At 50.0% G+C, this 21619-nt stretch overlaps 1 protein-coding gene across 3 annotated transcripts in view; it reads left to right on the plus strand.

Moving 5' to 3' along the window:
• Positions 1 to 21619, plus strand: part of TTLL9 (tubulin tyrosine ligase like 9) — an 86785-nt gene that overhangs the window by 36937 nt on the left and 28229 nt on the right. For all 3 annotated transcript variants that reach the window (XM_071211630.1, XM_058286864.1, XM_058286865.1), the window contains 8 exons: positions 1095 to 1187; positions 4607 to 4718; positions 5463 to 5648; positions 13323 to 13391; positions 14018 to 14092; positions 14717 to 14807; positions 16022 to 16062; positions 16827 to 16914. In XM_071211630.1, the coding sequence (XP_071067731.1) occupies positions 1144 to 1187; positions 4607 to 4718; positions 5463 to 5648; positions 13323 to 13391; positions 14018 to 14092; positions 14717 to 14807; positions 16022 to 16062; positions 16827 to 16914 (706 nt within the window). In that variant the 5' untranslated portion in view covers positions 1095 to 1143. The remainder of the gene's footprint in view (positions 1 to 1094; positions 1188 to 4606; positions 4719 to 5462; positions 5649 to 13322; positions 13392 to 14017; positions 14093 to 14716; positions 14808 to 16021; positions 16063 to 16826; positions 16915 to 21619) is intronic.

Genomic DNA, 21619 nt, shown 5'->3' on the forward strand with positions numbered 1-21619 from the left:
TTTGCCTCTGTTGACACCTGAAGGGAGAGAGGATCCTCCATACTGCTGGGTGGCAGTGGGAGCCCTGGCTCCCTCCTGGGCTCCACTGATGCCACCCTGGCTAGGAGGAGTAGGAGTTCCCTGTTACTGCTCCCCACCTGGCCCGTACTGACCCTGCAAAGGGTCTCCTCCGACGTCACCCCAGCAAGGAGAGGAAGAGGCATCTTGTGACTGCTGGGTGGGCATGGAAGTCTAGCTCCCCACGGGGTCTCTGCTGACCCAGGGGGGGTGGCGGTAGGAACCAGGCAGGGGTGAAAACCCAGCACCCTCTTTGGCCTTCTCTGACACCACCCCAGCATTGGCATCGGGCGCCTCATTCCACCCTTGTGGGAAGCTTTGACTCCCCATTCAGTCTCTGCTGGCTAGGTGGGGGTGACCCACCATTTTTTTTTCCTGTGGTGTTCAGCTGAAGTGGAGCAGTTATTATCTAAAGGTTGTCTTACTATGTTGCTCCTTTCCTGTTCCTTTGGCTAGAGAGAGCAAACTATCGTTGGAGGGTTTTGCCTGCACCAATTGGTATTTCTCCCTGGCTGGTTTCTTCAGCTCTGTGTCTAGGGTAGATGAGGCTGAAAGAAAACCCAGGGAATTCACCACCAAGTTGTTCTTTGGGTCCCCAGGTGCCAGGCAGTCTGGCTGCTTCTTTCCATTTTTCAGTCTTCCTATATTTGTTACATATATAATATCCAGGGTATTTGGTAGTACTTAGTGGGAGGAATAGGGAAAAGTGATCTACTCCATCTTCCCTGATGAGTGCCAGGAAAGGGGATTTGCAAACGCTCATCATTCAGTATGTAAGCATTGGTGTGGCACACGTAAAGCAACTAGACTATCTGGCACACATAGGCTCTGAATAAACTGCTGTTTTTCAGTGTTTTAAAGATGGTATCATTTTCAATTTGATTGTTTAAGTGTTGTCATGCTATGATGCTTAATTCTGAGATTTAGTAATTCTAAGCTACGGCATTTCTGTAGAAGGGACTTGACCTTTTTTCCTATCCCTGGGCCTTAGGAAAATAGCTGGTGTTGAGCAAGTATTCTGCTGGCTTGTCTTCCAGAGAGCAGAGGGCAGCGATCCGCTTCAAGGCCTCTCTTGTGAACACTCTCATGGACGTCCTTCGCCACAGGCCAGGATGGGTGGAAGTGAAAGAGTAAGACTCCCCTGCTCCCAACCTTGACCCTCTTTCGAGTTCTCACAGGTCCCTGCCTCCCTTTGTTTTTCTCCAGTTCCCCTGGGTGGCCACTGGGACTTGTCCCAAAGTGGACGTGACAGGAGTCAACATTCATTCAGCACTTACAACATATGAGGTGCATTCCTGGTGCTGTCTGATTTGAGCCTTACAACTATCCAGCATAATATGATTTTGTTCAGAGACATTAAGGCAATTGTCTAAAATCACACAGCACGTGTCACAGTGGGATTCAACCCCACTTTTTATAGTTTAGCTGTTCCCTAGCCAGTGTCCTCTGGCTCTCAGTAGAAACAAGGAATGCAGCCACCACAGACCCACTGGCTCGAATCCTCCAGTGAGGTCGGGTCCAGGTCCAGGACAGCTCTCCCCTGGCCGCTTAATAGTTCTGTGATCTTGAACGTGTGACTTGACCTTAAACCAATACTTTTTTTCTCTACTGGGCTCTGGGACTACCAAGATGAACAAGCATACTGTGCCTGGCCCACAATAGGTGCTAATATTAGTTTGGGCTAAGGTATGGATGTGTGAACAGAGACCCAAAGAAAAAGAGGCTTCAACGGGCTGGAAACTGATTTCTCTCTCATATTAAGTCCAGCTATAAGAAGGTCAGAGATGGAATGGGGGCTCCACAGAGATGTGAGATCCATCTGCTTCCATCTTTCCACTCTACTCTCCCTTGGGTGAGGCCCTCATCCTCACGGCACACAGTGGAGGTCCAGCCTCCATCCAGATTACCAGCAGCATGTGTGGGAAGGAAGCCAGAAAAGGCGAGCCCTTCCCTTGAACCACACCCCCGGGAGCCCCTCATATTTGATTGGTCAGAACTTAGCCATGTGGTCATACCTCGCTGCAAGATAACTGGAAAATGTAGTCTTTATTCTGGAAAATGTAGACTGTATTTTCCCAGGTAAACTTTGGTGAGTCTATGACTGCAGAAAAAGAGGCCCAGAGAGGAGGGCAAGGTCACAGAGCCGGCCCAGAACCAGGGTTCCTGATTCCTGGGCTGGTGCTCCTTGCACTGTACAACACGTCTTGGTGCAAACCTCAGGGGAAGATAAGAGGAACAAGGCACCTGCATGGGGCCCCCAGTCCGGCCATCCGGGAATCTGCATCTCTTGTGTTCCCCAAGGGTTTATGAAGTGCCTAGGCATTTCTCCAGTGGGGTTCTAGTGATTATGGATGCTGTTTCTCACCACCACTGTGTGTGAAGCAGCGGCCTGAGGGGAGGCTTAGAGAGGGACAGGCCCAGGTTTTCATTAATAACTCAGGACTGGACTCCAAAACCAGTCATTCCTGGCTCGGTGTCACTCCACTACATTTTCTCGCTATTGCTACATCTGTGTTCTGTGTGAGCTGTTTACTTTGAATTTGCCTTGAGATTGATTTACTTTTTTATGCTTAAATCAATGCATTTGAAAGGAAACTTTAATAACACTATGACAATATCTGCAGAATTATGGTTTTATCTTGCTATTTATTTTCCCAAACAACATTAAAATAAGTATACTGTAAACTTTTCTAAATGCCTGTGTCCTATTAAGAGGGATTGTGAGGTCTCCAGGTGGTTGGAGCTAAAGAACTCTTCTTGGCAATCCCCCTCCTCTGGATCTCGGCGCTCCCAGGGTGGCTGGGCCTCTCTTCCTGCCTTACAGCCCCTCTGTACACGACATTAGGGAGAAACACCAACCCAGAAGCCATACGGAATTGAGTAGCAACTGAAATCTGTTTTCCGGGTCCTTGAGAATTCTCAAGGGGGCTCCATTCACAACACATGGCCAAACTTCATGGCATTGATCCAGTTCCTCTTGTCTGTACCAAATCTCTTAGCTGCTCAGAGTAGCCGTTTGCACTTGTACTTGGAGCTTGCTGGTCTCTGCTCTGCAGTGTCTGGAGCCTCAGCCAGGAATCACCTGAGGGCAGCCTTGCTCACCTATTGGTGCTCTCTCCTGGGACCTCAGTGGGGCTGTTGCCCAGAGGACCTTCCTGTGCCTTCTCCAGGTGACCTCGCAGTCTGGCAGCCCCTGGGACGGGAGCCACAACGCGAACATCTTTTGAAAATGCAGTTGATCACAGCATCCCCTCCCTGCTTCATCACGCCCAAATCCTACTCATCCACCGCCCCATGATAGCTGCTTCCTAATTTCTCTCTGTTTCCATCTCAAACCGCTCCCAAGATATTTCGCAAAACTCAAACCTCTTGTCTGTAATAGAGAAAAAGAGGGGGAGGGGCAATCCAAACACCTCTTATGGGAAAATGGATAAACAGAGTGTGCTAATGTTCATACAATGAAATCCGTTAAAATGGGTTAAATGGGTGAATTAGATCCATATGTGTTAAATGGATAAATCTCAAAAATGAAAGATTAGTGAGAAAAGCAAGTTGTAAAAGGAAACAGACAGGAGTGGTTCTACCACGGAGCTGGACTCGGGAGCCTAGTGGTCTGCGTTAGAGTCCTGCTCCGTCCCTTTTTGGATATATGCACTTGGGCAAGTTCCTTAACTTCCCTGTGCCTCAGTTTCCTTATCTATAGATGGGCCCGATAACAGAACCTACCACATGGGGTTGCTGTGAGGACAGATGAGCTGACTTTCATCCAATACTTAGAACAATGCCGGGCACATGGGAAGCCATATGGAAGTCCTGGCAATTAGAAAATTGAAAAACATGCAGAACGATGGTGTGTACTTTGTATACATACATACATAGTACAACTATAAAGACACACATAGAAATAATATACAACAGACCCAGGCTAATGGTTTGCTTTGGGACAGGACAGAGGAATATGGAATCAGGCAAGGATAGTCAGGGCCCTTCATTATATCTGTAATTTTTTTTAACTTAAAAAAATCAGGCACGATCATGGTGATGTTATATATCTTTTTCAAGCACCTCCTCCCCCCTCCACGTTTGGTTTCCAGATCTGGTAGGTTAGCCGGCCTTCCCCGCCCTCTCCCTGGCATGGCGGTGAAGAGCTGGGTCAGCGCTTGGGGCCATGCAGGCCGACATGGCTGGGTCTCGGCTCGGTGGCAAGCTGGCTGGGGGGGGGGGGCGGCTGTCCAAAGGGGCGGCCACGCCTCAGTCCAGCCCTGGGTGCCGGTAAGCACTGTGGGCCCAGTGTGGCCAGATCTGCTGATTATTCTAGGAAAACCAGGAACTGATTTTTGTGGAAATATTTCCCTCCGTTTTCATTCTGGGCCATAACAACGCATGTTTGTGGGCCAGCAGCAGCCCCCAGCCACCCCTTTGAGACCCCTGATGGAGACGCTGCTGCTTGCCATTCCTCGGCTGAACCTCCCGGGCCCCAGATCCCAGGCAGCGCTGAGGTCCTCAGGCCATGCCCTTTGTCTCCCCCCACCCTCCCCCTCCCCCGCAGCGAAGGGGAGTGGGATTTCTACTGGTGCGAGGTCAGCTGGCTCCGGGAGAACTTCGACCACACCTACATGGATGAGCACGTGCGGATCAGCCACTTCCGAAACCACTATGAGGTGAGCGGGCGGGCTGGGGGGACGGCGGGGGCTGAACTACCAGCCCACGGCCCATCCCACTGGGTGTAGAATGAGCAGGAGCTGCTTTGGGGGATATATGGACCAGAGGGGGAAGATGTAAGGGAATTTGGCATACGTGCCAGGTGGGGAAGACGTGGAGTAGGTCTAGGATGAACTTCACAGCTTGAGGGTGTCAGGAGCCAAGACCTAGAGAACGGGCTGACTTGGGGTGGAGATTTGAGGTCGCAGACTGGCTGTCCCAGAGAGAGGAGGGTCAGCCTGTTTTGGGGACAAAGACCAGAGGAGAGGGATGCTGGGGGTTGTGATAATTTCAGGGTGGAGGCAAGAGAAATGGGGGCCTGGAGATGGAAGGGAGGTCCAGGAGGAACAGGACCCCAAAGACGGGCCTGGAGGAGCCAACTGTGGGACATTACAGGTTAGCATAGCTTAGTGGTTAAAAATGTGAACTTTGGAGTCAGACGGGCCTGGCACAGACCCTGGCTATGCTGCTTATTAGTTGGATAAATCTGGGCACCTGACTTACCTTTTGAGTCTCAGTTTCCTCACCTGTAAAATGGGAATAATTATAGGCTCTCAGTCTAAGTTACTCTTACTGTTATTGTTCCGTTGTGTGCCAGAGAATGGAGGCTGGGGACAGCAAGGGAGGGATGGTTGGGGTTGAGAGGTAGAACAGGACAGCAAACATCAGCACCAATGGCCTGCCCTTTCCATCCTTCTGCCCAGCTGACCCGTAAGAACTACATGGTAAAGAATCTGAAGCGGTTCCGGAAACAGCTGGAACGTGAGGCGGGAAAACTGGAGGCAGCCAAGTGCGACTTCTTCCCCAAAACCTTTGAGATGCCCTGCGAGTACCACCTGTTTGTGGAGGAGTTCCGCAAAAACCCAGGCATCACCTGGATCATGAAGCCTGTGAGTGCCCAGAGAGGGGGTCTGGGTGGGGTGGGCAGGGAGGGAGTCCTGGTGAAGGTGAAGCCTTGGCCCTGGTGTTGGCCCAGGCAAGTTTAGCCAACGACAGGGATGCGCCTAGGGGGCGGGGCCTACCGAATAGTGGACGCTCCCAGCCAGGACTAAGGCAGGATTTGAACCCAGCCTCTTCTGATCCTCCCCCTGGGCCCTTCCACGTCTCTGGGGCCTGCTGGAAGGTGCAGCCAGAGCTGTAGGGATTAGGTAAATGAACACAGCCACTGGGGCAGGCTGCAGCTGCCAGCATTTTCCTCTCAGACAAATGGTAATTTGTGCTAATTAGGAACGTGCAATTGCGTATTAAGCTGATTCCTTTCCCGGCCCACAGCCGTTGTTAGCGGCAGCCGACAGCTGTAATTAAGAGGAGGAATCTTGGCTCCGTTTGTGTCTATGTGTGTGTCTGTGTCTGTCCTCTCCTCCAAATCGCTGAGCCACCCTGACCGGGTGGGGGCGTGGAGAGTGGGTGCTTCTAGTCTTACAGACTTGGGTTCTAATTCCGTATCTGCCCCTTACGAAGGGGATGGCCCTGAGCAGGTTACCCGACTCTGTAAGTCCATTTCCCCATCTGTAAATTGGAATTAACCAGTGTACCTGCCTTCCGGGGTTGTAAGAGAATTCAGCGGAGCTGTCTGTGTAAAGGGCTGGGCACATAGATGCTCCGTCATGGACATTTTTTTTCCCTTTATTTTCTTTTAAATGTTACATTAAAAAAATATGAGGTTCCCATATGACCCCACCCCACCCATGCCACCCCTCCCACATCAACAAACACTTCCATCATTGTGGCACATCCACTGCACCCAGCAAATACATTCTGGAGAACCGCTGCAGCACATGGACAGTGGTCCTCACTGTAGTCCACACTCTCCCCCAGTCCACCCAGTGGGCCACGACAGGACACACAACGCCCAGCATCCATCCCTGCAGCACCACCTAGGACAACTCCAAATCCTGAAAATGCCCCCACACCGTATCTCTTCTTCCCTCTCCCGACCATCAGCAGCCACCGTGGCCACCCTCTCCACATCACTACTACAATTTCTTCCCTTACTAATCACAATAGTTCCCCAGCAGAACACCAGTAAGTCCATTCTAATCCATACTCTATTCCTCCATCCTGTGGACCTGGGATGGCTATGGCCAGTCCCCCTCTACATCAAGAGGGGGTTTAGATTCCGTATGGATGATGTTTGCAATTCTCCTGCTTGCAGCTGTAGGCACTCTTGGCTCCCTGGTGTGCCCTCTTCATCTCCCTGTCAGCTGGCCAGGGTAAGTCCAAGAAACCAGAGGGTAGGAGCTGCAAGTCTGCTGAGCCCCAGGGCCTGGCCGTCACATGGACAGTTCAGAGATTCAGGTCTCCTGAGAATACACCAACCCAAACGCCAACCACAGGTCCAGTAAAAGTAACAGAAGAGGCTTGTGTAGAAAGGTTATATCTGAGTCCAACCATCACACTCAGGAACACAAACTCCAAAGTAGGGCCAAATGACATGGCCCTGAACTTCAGAGCCATCTGCCTTGACCATAGAACCTGTGGGTCACTGCAGCCCTCAGGAGAACCGGCACCTGGGTTTCCGTAATGGACATTGTTATTGTTCATTCTGGGACTCTTCTCTCTGCCCCTGGGGAACACTAGGTCCATGCCGCTCCAACTTGGTTGTGCCCACGAATCAGCAGGGCTGCAACTCTGCGTTTCTAACCAGCTCGCCGACGATGCGCAGGCTGCTGGTCCAGGGCCCGTACTTGGAGTAGCCAGGTTGTGGAGCAGAGGTGCTCAGGATCTCCTGGGGGCTTGTGCCAGCACCGATGCTGGGCCCCACCCTCCGAGGTGCCCCTCCAGCAGGTCTGCCACCTGAGAAGTTGCATTTTTTAGAAATTCCCAGGTTCTGAGGATGCCACTGGCCTGGGTACAGGCTTTGAGAACAACTGGGCTAGAGTATGGGGTCTGGGATCCTATGGTTGGATTCCTTGGGAGGGTGGGGTGTTAAAAAAAAATGGGATATTACCCTAAAATTGGAAAAAAAGAGGGAAAAATGTCCACTGAATCCCTCCACTCTTCACAGCAAGGACTTTCTTTGTGACTCTGTGGGTCCTCGCTACCCACAGACAGCAGGTTCATACAGTGGCAGCAGAGGCCCAGCCATGGGGCCACCAGGCCTGCCTTTGGCCCTCAGCGTCTGCCCTGCACGATTTCCCTGGAGCCTGCTGAGCCTTCATCTTCCTCTTCAGTGGTGGTGGAGCAGCCCAAGGAGTGGTTGGCCCCTCCATTCTGCCCTGTGGGATCCCCTCTTCCCACCCCACCTGAGCCCCAGCCCATCTGGGAGTTTTGCTATCACTGTGGGATAACAGAAGAACAGGCCCTTGGGTCTGGCATTAAAAAATCCAGCCTAGGGAAGCTGATGTGGCTCAAGCAGTTGGGTGCCCACCTACCACATGGAGGCCCTGGGTTTGGTTCCTGGTGCCTCTTAAAGAAGATGAGCAAGACAGTGAGCTGACATGATGGGCTGGCATGGTGAGCTGATGCAACAAGATTAGGCAATGAGGAGAGACAATGAGGAAAGACAATGAGAGACACAACAAGCAGGGTGCAGATGTGGCTCAAGCGATTGGGCGCCTCCCTCACACCTGGAAGGTCCCAGGTTCAGTCCCCAGTGCCTTCTAAAATGAAGATGAGCAGACACAGAGAGCACACAATGAACAGACACAGAGAATGGACAGCAAGCCCAAACAATGAGTGGGGGGAGAAATTTTTTTAAAAATCCAGCCTCGTATAAAAATAGCATAGTCCCAAATATTTTTCCCACCTAAACTTTCTCCCCATCCCCCAGCTGAGGCCTGCTGGGCTGTGAGGGTCGAGGCCTGCTGGCCAGTCTCTCTGTGTATCCAATGAGCACAGCTTGTGCAAAATTGAAGTTATGGTTCATTCTAATAATCCATTCAAATATTATTTTCTGATCAATAACACATATTTTAATGAAAACCATAACTCAAAAATATTTCCTTCCCCCCAAGTCATTGAGTCAGCGTGTTAGTCCTGGAGGCAGCACCATGCCTATCATGTGATTTTGGGCACCCCCTGGCACTTTGCAAGAGATATGTGAACCCCAGTTTCTGAAGCACAGATTTAATGATCATGGATTTGTCATCTACTGGCTGGATGACCTTGGGCAAAGTTCTTGGCCTCTCTGTTCCTTTGTTTCCACAGCTGCAAAATGAGGATAATAGTAATGTCTATATTGTAGGTTTTTTTTTTAAGTTTTCATGAGGTAATATGTGTCAATGCCAGTGCCTGGCACACTGGAAGCCTCTGCCTAGTAGTAATATGACTCATTCCCCTAAAGTTAGTGCTCTGGCTATCCCCAGTTTGGGCATGAGTCTCTAATTTAGGCAGTGCTTCAGAGGGAAGGCTCCTCTCTGCCCTGGCCTCCACTGCTGCAGCTCCACTGAGGGCTGGAGGATTTGCCTCCACGCTGGCTCTCTCACTTGGCTGGCAAGTTGGTGCTGGCAGTTGGCTGGCACTCAGCCAGGGCTGGGGACTGGAAGACTTGGTTGCTCTCCATTTGGGCCTCTCCATGTGACCTGGGCTTCCTCCAGGCATGGTGGCTGGGTTTCAAAGGAGACCATCCCAAAAGAGAGCTGGGTGGAAGCTGTATTGCCTTTTTGACCTGGCACTGGAATCCACAGAAAGTCACTTCGGCCAGGCATGATTAGTCGAGATAATCCCAGAGTCTCACCCTGATTCAAGGGAAGGGACATTTTTACCTCTTGATGGGGAGGGGTGGGAGTAGCAAGGTTCTGGAAAAGTATATGGGACTAGAAATATTACTGCACTTGTTTCACTAGAGTTGGATATTAGGTAGCTTCCTGTCTTAAGAAAAAAATGACATCGTACAGGAAGTTTCTTTTCCATTCTTTAGGATTATTCTCTTAAGAGGGCAACTCCTGGGATGAAGTTGTCTGTTGCTAACAATAAAAATGCATTTCATCACCTCATATACCAAGAAGACTGGAGGTAGGCAGTTCTAGGCTTGAGGATGTGCTCAACAATGCCTTAAAATCCCAGGCTCCTTCTCTTTGTCCACTCTGCATCCTAAATTTGGGGGGGGGGGGGTGCTTTTGGCTTTTTGGTATAACCTCATGGATCTGAGATGGCTGCTGCAGGTGCCAGCATCATATTCTCAAACAATCACAATCAAAGAAATAGGAAGGGGGCCAGGCTGTTCTTCCCAGGTTGGTTGGTGTGTGTGCATCTCTCTCTTTCTCTCTAATTTTTTTAACAAGCAGGAAAATCTTTCCCAGAAGCCCCCTGCAAATTGTCTCCTTAAGCTCTTTAACTAAAGGTCACATAGTTTCAACTAGCTGCAAGGGAGGCTGGGAAAACAAGTACCTGACATTTCTCTCTATCATGATAGATGGGATTTGCCAGCAAGGAAGAAGAGGAAGTAGAATGGCTATAGGGAAGGCTACCAACAGGGGTGGGCTAATTCTCATCGTTGTGTACTAGTCTGTTGAACGAGTTTAAGAATTTCACGGCGGAGCGATTGTGAATAGTGCTACCATGTCCGTGGGTGCACATGTGCACACGGTTCGGTTGGGCAGGTACTTAGAACAGGATTTGATGGCCTGTGTTCATCTTTAGTGGATGCTGCCAAACAGTTTCTAAGCAATTTATACCCCCAACAGCCGTGTGTGAGTTTCAATTTCTCCAGGTCCTCATGAACACTTAGTATTGTCTGTCTTTAATTTTAGCCATCTTCAGGAGGTGTACAGCAGGAGCACAGTGTGATTTTAATTTGCATTTCTCTGATGACTAATGCAAGTTGGGTGCCTTTTCGTATGTTTACGTTTGGTAAAATTCCATCATGAAGTGCCTTTTGTCTTTTGTAAGACCCAGAACGTGTGGAAGCGCTTGAAGCATACTGATTAGTTGCTTTCCAAAATGGCTGTGCAAATTTTGGCTGCCTCTGAGCCACCACCAGTGTTCCCCAGGGCCTTTTGGACACCCCGTCTTCTGTGCATGCAACAGTGCACAGCACAGCAGGCAGAGCTGGGGCTGGTTATCAACTCCCGCACACCCCCATACCTGGAATCCCTTCGTACAGTGGACCACCTGTACAGCCATCGCTGACAGCTCACCTGTCCCTACACTGTACAGAGGGTTTCACCTTGACCAGCGGGGCCATACTCAGAGGAGAACAGAGGGAAATGAGAGTTTGTACTTGCTGGGTACATTTACACTGGAGGAAAGATGATTCAGGGGGATCTGCTCAGTGACTACAGGTAACTGAAGGGCTGTTCTGGGGCCTAGGAATCAGAATTTTTCTAGAATGTCCCAAAGGGCAGGACAGGGTTGGCAAATTTTAGCTCAATACAGGTCAGTCTGTGAAAACTCCATGAGATCTGTGTAACTGCTATAGCATAATGCCCAACACACAGTAGGTACCTAATATATACCTTTTGGATGATTGCTTAACAGAGCTACCCTGCAGTGAAATGGGCTGCTTCAGAGGAGGGTGGTGAGATCCCTGGCACAGTGGGTGAGCAAGGCCAGGCAGGTGACCATTTGGCAGGCATGTCACAAGAGGGAGTAATGCCTTCAATGAGTTCCACTCGGCATGATTCTTCTAGTCCCTAGACTCTTGAAGCTATGAATTATCCATGCTGGGGTTCAGTGAAGGCAGACTGATTTCAGTATTAGCCGAAGCAAAACCTAATTAGGAAGGCAAATTGATTTCCAAAAAAAGAATTGGATGATCTGTTCCCAGGACTGTTAGAAATGGGTTTTTAATAGTCTGTTCTTTTGTATTATTCATGCAATTGTATGTCTGTGAGCTAAGGCAGTCTCTCGCTTCCCTCCCTTCTCCCTCTCCCTCCCGCCACGGTTAGTGCCTTCTCTGTTCCCAGGCCCTCTGCTGGGCCCGTGGCAATGACTGGGTCTAGGATCCATACCCAAAAGCTGCCAATGGTCTAACAGGGAAGACTTTCTTATTAGAGACCCGCCCTAGGTCAGCCTTGAGCATGGGGCAGTGGAGATGCAGTTGAGGCGCCCCTTGCCAACCCTGGTTGGGATCAACTCTGGTTGGTCTGGGAAGGATTCTCGAAGGAGGTGCTCTTGGAGGAGGTGGGTCTTGTGGGAGGAGGATGAGGTTACCTGGCCAAAGATGGAGGGAGGATGAGCTATCACTCGCTAAAAGGGTGCACATACAGGGATGCTCATGGCAGCATTGCTTGTGGTAGCAAAATACTGGAAACAACTTCAATGCTAGATGCCCATCAGCAGGGAGCTGCCTGAATGCATCCTGGTACTTTCCCACAGTGGAATACTATACAGCCATGAAAAAGACATGGAGGTGCTTGATGTAGCTATGGGGGAAAATCTCTAGAATATGTCAACTGAAAAAGGCAGGAGGCAGAACAATGTTATGGAATCCAACCACTTGTGTACAGAGAAGGGGGTGGGGGGAGAATATTTGTGTTTTCTTTCATGTACAGTTTACCAGGAGGAGCCACAGGAAACCAGTAGCAGCAGTGGCCTCAGAAGGGGCCATCTGGGTGGCTGGGAGCAAGGTGGTAGGAGATTTTTACTCTCTGCATTTAGAGCCACATGTGTGCATCACCTATTTTTTTTTAAATACCATATAAAAGGTTGCCTGTTAAATCTACAGAGTTAACTCAAAGAAGGAATAGGGGCTGACAGCAAAAGGTGGTTTGGCCTACGAGGAATTGGGACCCAGGAGGTGCATGGCCTTAGCCTTGGGTGTTCCTGGTATAACAGATGAGGTGCATGTATGTGTGTGTATTTCTGTATTACTGTGAAGTAATAATTGAGTTCTATTTCTCGCTTTTTTCCTCTAACACCGTAGTTTTAAGAGCTATCCCTGTTGCTGTAGGTCCTTCCAGTTGCTTTGACAGCTGCAGGCTGTTCCATGCTGCAGCCACATGTTTTACTGAGTCACACCCCCGAGGACAGATCCCAGGATCCCTCCGTCACCCCGTCCAGACACAAGACTGGTGAAATCCTTGCCACACCCCCGCCTGGCCGCATGGGAGAGTCCCCTGGATGCGGATCTAGAGCAGGATGGCTGGGGCAGAGGCTGTACACACACACACCTCCCCAGAGACTGCCAGCTGCCCTCAGGACGGCTGTGCCCGTCCATGCGCCCACCTCAGGGCACAGTTCCCGCTTCTCCATTGCCTCATCAGCCTTTGCTAATTTTTGCCACTCCGGTGGGCGTCAGGGTCATCTTGTCCTGTTAATTTGCATTTCTGGCGTTAATCGTGAGGTTGTGCATCCCTCCGCATGCTCCTTAGCTCCCTGTTCATCCTCACGGCCTCCCCTCCGTGCAGGTGCCATCCCCTTGGTTGGAAAATTGGGGCAGGAGGAAAGAGGGGGCCTGTCTGCCCAAGGGTGCCGCCCTCCTGACCAGGCCGGGTCCTTGGCCCAGCAGGGGTGGGGGAGACCCTCAACCCTGGCCCTCAGGGTGGGCTGGGCCATTTCTCTGGGGACAGCCAAGGGCCTGTGAGGGAGATGGAGGTGGAGAAATTCCTGGAGGAGCTTTCAGCCCCAGGAGGCGACCAGGAACCCCCTGCCGCTGAGAGCTGCTCTCTCTGCCCGTCCAGGTAGCCCGATCGCAGGGGAAGGGCATCTTCCTCTTCCGGAAGCTGAAGGACATCATGGACTGGAGGAAGGTGAGCGTGCCCTTTCCTCCCTGTCCCCTCCCCTGCCCTCCACTGCAGCCCCAAGGGAAGCTCCACCGTGGGCCTGCCCCGAGCAGCGGGGTCTCTGGAGCTAGATTGTCTGGGCCCAAATCCTGACTTGGCTGCTTAATGGCTGGGTGACCTTAGGCAATTACTTCACCTCTCTGTGCCTAATAGTGATAGTACCTGCTGAGGATCATTGGGTGACTACTGAGAACAGCGCCTGGCACCTAAGAAGTGTGCAAGACATGGTCGTTACCTGGCTCTCCTGCACACTTGGCTGGCCAGAGTTTGGCTGACTCTCCCTTAGGTGCTGGATGAGCCTCAGTAGTGCTCTCCTTCCCTCTACCCCATCTTTGTCCCAGCACATAGTACAGTAGAAATCCGGGCTCAAATCCTGGCTCTGATACTCAGTAGCTGTGTGGTGTTGAGACGAGTGCTAAACCTCTCTGAACCTGAACTACAGTAACAGCCTGGGGTGAGTGAGAGGATCAGATGATTGAGCTCCTACGTAACCATCACCTCCTTCACTGTTAGGCTCACAGAAGGGGCTCAGTAAATGATCCCACCCCATCTCACCCCACCCCCGTGTCCACTTCCTCCCACAAAACTGTCAGGGCACTGCCGGAAAGAAGCTCACCAGCCTGGAGGCCCAGCCTGCCCGGAGTGCCGTCAACCCCTCTGGCAGCCACGTGAGTGTAGGTGGGGGGGCCGGGGTCCCAGGAAGGAAAGGCCTGTCTGCCTCTGTCTTGAAGCAGTTGGGGATGGGGGATGATGGTGGGTTCTGGAAACGCGGCCCTTGGAGCCAGAAGCCCTGGGTCCCAGTGCTCACTGCCACTGGCCTGTTGTGAGACTTTGACAAGACACTTGGTTTTCAATTTCATTTGTTTTTTTGTTTTTTTAATTAATTAATTTATTTATTTATTTAATGTTACATTAAAAAAATATGAGTTCCCCATATACCTCCCCACCCCCTCACCCCACTCCTCTAACCACAACCTCCTTCATCATCATGGGATATTCAATGTACTTGGTTCATTTGGTTTTAACTGATTTAAATGTAAATGTAAATAGCCACAGGTGTTGTTGCTACCCAGGTGTTGGGGCCAGACTGAGTGGGTCCACATCCCGCTGTACCTTTCAACAGCTGTGTGACCTGGGGCAAGTCATTGCCCTTCTCTGTGCTTCAGTTTCTCATCTGTACAATGAGGATAACATCAGTACTTACCTGATAGGGTTGATTTAAGGATCAAATGAGTTACTCCAAGTAGGATGCCTAATGCAACGCCTTGTGTAAATGTGACTGTCATAACTAGGACACGAGGAGCACCGATGACCAGAGAGACGAGATTCCTGTGGAGAACTACGTAGCTCAGCGTTACATCGAAAATCCCTACCTGATAGGAGGTGAGTTGGCTCTCTCTGCGCCCAGCCCTGCCCTGCACCTTCCCCTGAACTATCAAACAGTCAGTTCAACAAACCTTGACCAGCAGCCTACCATGGGCCCAGCCTGACAACAGGTATGAAGGAGGCAAAGAACGGAGGTTTGTCCTGCACTCTACCCCCTCCCACCATTGGTCTGCCCAGTGCCCTCTGGCTGGCACACCCTTCCCACAACCTTCCTGGGTCACCAAAATGCCTCTCAATCTGCGAGAGCCAACTCATTCATGCATTTATCCAATAAATATTTACCAAGAGCTCGCAGTACCAGTCACGTGCTGGTAACTGGCCGCCCACCTGCCCTCCTGGAGCTGCATTCCAGATGGGCTGAGAGCACCACACCAAGGAAAAGCCCAGCATTCCACAGTGGGAGTCTTAGGAAGTCCATCAAGCAGGGCAATGGGATAAAGAGGGCCTCTCCGAGGAGGTGACATGGGGGCTGCGACCTGAGTGACAGCTGGAGCCCCCGTGGGTAGATTTGGACGGAGAAGGTGCAGGTGGCAGGAACTGCGAGGGCAGAGGCCCTGAGGAGGAGCCGGGCCTCCGTGGGACCTCTGCAGGTTTCCCAGGCCGGCTCTGCTTCTGCTTTTCCCGCATGGGCTCAGCGCGTAAGAAGGCGCGTGATTCTGGAAGGTCTCCTCTGAAAGGGGCATGTTACCACTGCAGTACTGCCGCTCGCCTCCCGCCACCTCCTGCTGCAGTGACCTGCCCCAGAGGCAACTCTTGGGCCTCTTCTCTCTCGCCCCCCTCCCCCAGAGAACCCTGAGACAGCATGTGCCCGGATGTCAGTGGTCCCCACCTTTCTGCCTCCCGGCAACTCAAACACAACGTGCCTGTTCACAGCCAGAGCGGTCGTGCGTGGCTTCCCCTGGGCTGGAGGTCAAAGGCCGCGGCCCTCTGACCAAGGCCAGGCCCACGCAGTCCCTCTGCCCCCCTTCTGGGCTGACAGGCTCCTTCCCGTCCTTGAGGTCTCAGGTTGAACGCTCTCCACCTGACCTGGCTTGACCACGTGGTTGCAAGCCTTTCCCCGACAGGACCCACCTACCCTGCCCCCATTTGACTGTGAGCTCCCCGAAAGCAGGGATTCATGTCTGTTTGCCCACTGCTATATCCCCAAAACCTGGCACGGTGCCTGGCCCTCAGTACCTGTCACACGGATGGATTCTTTCTTTGCCCGGCAGGCCGCAAGTTTGACCTGCGCGTCTACGTGCTGGTGATGTCGGTGAGAAACTCCTACAGCGGGTGGGGAGGGGCCGCTGGGGTGGGAGGACAGGGACAAGAGGCTGTTCTGGGGCCCCTTGGCAGGCACCGCGTGAGAGCCTGGGGGGGCATCTGGGATGGGCAGGCTCCACTGTCTTGGATGTCCAGTATCCCGATGTGCCCTCCCCCTGCCCTTTTCCATTCAGACATCCCTGGTGGCTGCAGCTCACATTTATTGAGCACCAACTAAATAGCTAGTTTGATCTCACTGAATCTTCCTAAGAACCCAGTGAGTTATTAGCTACAAAGGGGCAGAGTGACTTGCCTCAGTTCACGTAGCTGCTAAGTGGCAGAGCGGGGGTTGGAGCTCAGGCAGCCTGTCCCACAGCCTGCTCTCTTAACCAGTCGGCTACACTCTCCACCCATCCGGGCATCATTCCTTCATGGGTGCTCTGCTGTGAGCTGGATGCAAGGATACGGGGTTGTCCAGGACAGGCCCGACCCCTGTCCTCCTAGAGCTGACGTTGGTGGAGAATAGGGACACACCCTGGGCTGGGGGCTTCCCGTGTGGAGGGCAAAGCACAGAAAGGCCATTGATTTTGTTCCCTTCTGCTCTGCCCCTCCTCCTGGGAAGGGGTGGTGTGGAATCAAAGGAGGCTGATGTTTGAACAGATCCGTGGGAGGCATGGACGGGCATCCAGGTGCAAGTGGTGCAAAAAGCTGGGAGGCGAAGGGGCTTATGGATATCCCCCCGTTTCCCGCTCTCCGTTCCCACCTGCCCCGCAGTACATCCCGCTGCGGGCCTGGCTGTACCGGGATGGCTTCGCGCGATTCTCCAACACCCGCTTCACACTGAACAGCATCGATGACCAGTGTATCCTGGGACCACCCCCACCCACCCTGCTCCTTCCCAACGCCCCGCCAGCCCCGTCTGCTGAGAGCCTGCGCTGTGCCCGGTCCCTCCCCTCGGGAGCCGGGTGGGGGTGGGGGATCCCCCCGTGGGGAGCAGACAGCTCAGCCCAAACGGCCTTGCCTGACGATCACGCCATCAGCGTGCCGACACGCATGTCTCTTCACGCGGAAGGGCCTGTTCCCCGGCTCACTCCTTCATTCATCTGTGTGTGAGTTCACGCCACTCTTGAAGCCAAATGTACGCAGAGTCTACTCCGTGCCAAGCCTCGTGCTCTGTGGACACGAGCTGGAGCAGGCACAGGCCAGGGTCTTACAGGCTCGAGAGACAGACAGTGTCGACCCAGCTCCCATGGGCGCTGGAGTCGGGGGGAGGGGAGCATCCTCCAGGAGCACCTGACCCACGGGGGGCAAAGCGTGGTGCCTAGGGGGTGCCGTGCCTAAAAGAAGTCCTCCAGGGTTAGGAAGAGTTAGCCAGGCCCAGGGAAGTGGGGTGCAGGAGGGGACGGCGGAGCGGCCCGGGCAGAGGGGAAGGTGTGAGCAGGGCTGTGTGCGAGCACTTGAGGCCGCGCCAGGCTGTCAGGGAGCCCAGATGGGAGGTCAGCCCTGGCCTGTGGCCTTGGGGAAGTTTCAAGCAATGAAGACTGTGATCAGTCGGCATTGCAGAAAGATCCTCCTGGGGCCCGATTGGAGGGAGCGTGGGGGGGAGGCCAGCCAGGCGGTGTTCTTAGCGAAGGTAATGCCAGCTGCTGAAACGGAGAAACCCCAGATCTCAGTGGCTTAGCACACGGTTCATTTTTTCCCGTGTGGTCTGATCGTCGGCGTAGGGGTGGGGGGTGTCCTGCCCCATGCCGTCGTCATTCAGGGGCCCGGGCTGAAGGAGGCTTGTGCTGCTTCTGCCCGAAGTCGTCCCACCAGCTGCCTATGGGAAGGAAAGTAAAGGACCACATGGGAGGTTGCTACGGGCCAGGCCTGAAAGCGGGGCTCAGCCCTCCTGCCACGTTCCACGACCACAACTCAGTCCCGTGGCCGCAGCGCGTTGCAGAGATGCCTGGGGAAGGCACTGTGCCCAGGACAGAGGGGTGTAGATTTTGGTCATCAGCCAGCAGTCCCTGCATAGAGGCCAATTTTTTTGCGAGCTGAGTGGAGACTATGGGACAGTTCACCCACAAATAGCTCTTAAACTCACTCACAATAAGAGAAATACAAGTTAGTGATATAATGCAATGTGCCCGTGGTTGGGGAAACTGCTAGTGGATGCAGGCTTTCTTTTTGGGGTGAAGAAAGTATTCTAAAATTAGATTGTGGTCATAGTTGAACAACTCTGTGAATACACCAAAACAATGAACTGTACGCTTTAAATGGGTGAATCTTACTGTATGTGAATTATATCTCAATATAATTTAAAAACAAACAAACAAACACAAGACAGCTACAATGCAATGCCGTTTTTTACCCATCAGATGAGCAGAGGCCAAAAATTTGATGAAAGAGGCTTGAGGAGAGCATATGTTGCTGGTGGGAGTGTAAAATGGTACAACCCCATGGTAGGTAATCTGGGAAATATCTCTCAAAAGACATGCACATACATTCTACACACACAGGAGAAGTCAGGTTTAAAGGTTATTCACTGCACAACCCTGTCTGTGAGAGCAAAAATGAGGGGGGTGGGTGCGAAACACCTAAATGAATCAATGGACCATGACGTAGCAGTTAAAAGGAATGGGGTAGCACTTTATGTACCGATATGAAACAATCTCCAAGATGTATTGTTACCAAAAAAAAAAGCAAAGTATAGAACAATGTGAAAATTATAGTCCCAAACATGTTAAAATTCTATCTACTTGTATGTTTGCTTATCTGTCTATTCACAGACATCTCTAGAAGGACATACAAAAAATGAAAAAGAGATTACCATTGGGAGGCACCTGGGTAGTTGGGGACAGGGATAGGAATGGGATATTTCCCTATATACACTTTTGTACTTTTTGACTTTTGAATCATGTCAAAAGAAAAAGTATTTTCTGGTCAAAATGTAAACATAAGATAAATTGAGAAGACTTGAGCCCTGAGCGTTAGAAGAAAATGGTGAAAGTATCCTGACATATTTAGAAGATAAATCAGCAGGCCTGGATACCTGCAAACAGGAGAGATGGAAATGAAAGGTGACACTGCCAAGCTTCTGGCTTGGGCAATATGGCTAAAGTTTTTAGCCAATTTATACTGCTCTGACTTATTTTCATCATTAGGTTAAGTATTTGTCCCAGGTGGAGTTCTTTTGTGTGTGTGTGTGTGGTTTTGTGATTTGCATTGCCTACATGCTGGAATGAGGTTACGTCCTTTGCAGTACATTGTACAATTTGCTTTTTTCTATTTTGCCAAGTTCTGCATTTCCGCTTTGTTTTATTTACTAATTCTGAGTTTCATATACAAGTTATCAAATTCATTTATTTTAGTTTTCTTGCCACCTCATTAATGAGGTAATACATGTAAAGCACTTACAGTGATCACTCAAAAGATGTTAGGGGAAAAACCCATAAAAACAAGAAAAGGAAAAAACAGAACAAAAACAAAAACAAAAAAAGATGTTAGAGTCTCCTACTCATAACCCCCATTTAAAAACATTTGTGGGGAGTGGGTGTCGCTCAGTGGTTGAGCACCTGCTTCCCATGTATGAGGTTCTAGGTTCAATCCCCAGTACTTAAAAAATAAATAAAAATGTTCACTAATCAAACCACACCCTCTCCCAGGGTTAGTGTCTGTTTAATAAGACATTGCTGTTTCCACAGTGAGTGCATATATATTATTTTCTACCTGTTCTTTAAAATTGTTTTTAAATTTTTAATCTTGAAATATTAAAATATACAGAAAACTACAGAAAGAATATACAGAAACCCATGTGCTGGCTACCATGAAGATTTATGGACAATATTTTGCCATATTTGTTTCAGATACTGCCACAACTTTAAAATAATAAAGTAACTTTGAATCACAATAAGATATATCTATTTTTACCCTGACTTCCATATATATATATATAGTTTACACTGAATTATTCAAATATATACCAAAAAATATAAAAATAGTCACTGCAGCACTTATTAGTGAACAAATAGAAATAAACTATCCCTGAAGGATGGTAAAATGAATTATAAAACATCTATATCACACTGTGCAGCTGTTAAAAAAAATGAGGTATGGACTATAGTTAATAGTACAATTATAATATTCTTTCATCAATAGTAACAGACACACTAAAACAAGGTGTTAATAATGGGGGAGGGAGTACACAGTAACTATTTTCTGCATGATTTTTCTGTAAACCTACAATTTCCCTAATAAAAAAAAAAGTCTGCAGAGCAATATAATAAAAGTAGGAGGGGAAAAAAAAGAAAAGAGAAAAGATAAAGAAAGAAAAAAACTAAATGAACGATGTGGTAGAGTGAAATGTCCTGACATGGAAAGGAGATCTTAAATTTTTTACCTTCCCTCTACCAGTGCCCATTTCACTCCAGCTCCCCAGTACTGAGGACAATCATTTTTAAAAGGCATTTCTGAAACAACTGGTGCATCCAGGTGAAGTCTCTATGGGTATTCATTATACTATTCTTGGAACTATTCTGTGAGCTTTGAGTTTTTCAAAATAAAAAGGTAAAAACCAAAAATGTGCCTGACTAGAAAGGGAAGTAGGGTTTTGCCTTAGAATTTGTATCCTTCTCAGTTTGCTTTTTGATTCCTTTTACATCCCTTTTAAATCAAGTGTCTTCTATTACTAGAAACTTTGGGCAGTTTCCCAGATGGTCTTTCACCAGTTGTATTTTCTCTTTTATGTTTTCATATCCCTTAGCTATTTATCTATTAGGGACATAAAGTTATTAGTTAGACATTTGTGTGGGATTTTCATGTGATAAAACATATGTTTCAAAACTTACCTGTAGTCGTGTTTGCCTCTAAGTTTTGTCTTGATCTCTGATTATTTTTATTTTTACATAGTTAACTCTGTCCATTGATTTCCTCTGTGACTTCTTCTGTCTTTTTGTAAGCTAAGAAAATTCTCCTTCCCTCTCCCCCCCAAAAAAAGTTCTCACAACTAATCAGCTCTATTTTCCTATGGATTGATTTTGATTATTTACTTACTTTTTGCTACTTGGCTGTTTGGTCCACGAGGACCTGATTTCCAGTCCTTCTGGAGAACCAGAGGGGGCGGGGCTCTGAGGTCTGCTGACTCACCAATCCCCCTCCTCTTTTTTTTTTTTTTAGGAAGTACTGGGTGTTGAACCCAGGACCTTGTACATGGGAAGCAGGCGTTCAACCACTGAGCACCACCCCCTCCTCTTCTACCCCCTGCTTCTCTTCTGCTTCTAGAGAAGTCCCTGTTCTCTCCTTCCCTGCCGGTAGAAACAGTCCTGGAACGATGCTTCCTTCATCGCAAGGGAGCAATTCCTACTCTTTTTTTTTTTTTTCATTAAAAAGTGATTATGTAGGGGAGTGGATGTGGCTCAGGTGATAGAGCTTCCACCTACCATATGGGAGGACCTGGGTTCGATCCCTGCAGCCTCCTGGTGAAAAAGAAGAAGAGAAAGCGTGCCTGTGTGGCAAACCAGTGCCTGCTCAAGTGCCCACATGGTGAGCCAGTGTCCCACACAAGTGAGTTGCAGCAAGTCGATGAC

This window comes from Dasypus novemcinctus, chromosome 24 (assembly GCF_030445035.2).
Source record: "Dasypus novemcinctus isolate mDasNov1 chromosome 24, mDasNov1.1.hap2, whole genome shotgun sequence".
Classification (NCBI taxonomy): domain Eukaryota; kingdom Metazoa; phylum Chordata; class Mammalia; order Cingulata; family Dasypodidae; genus Dasypus; species Dasypus novemcinctus.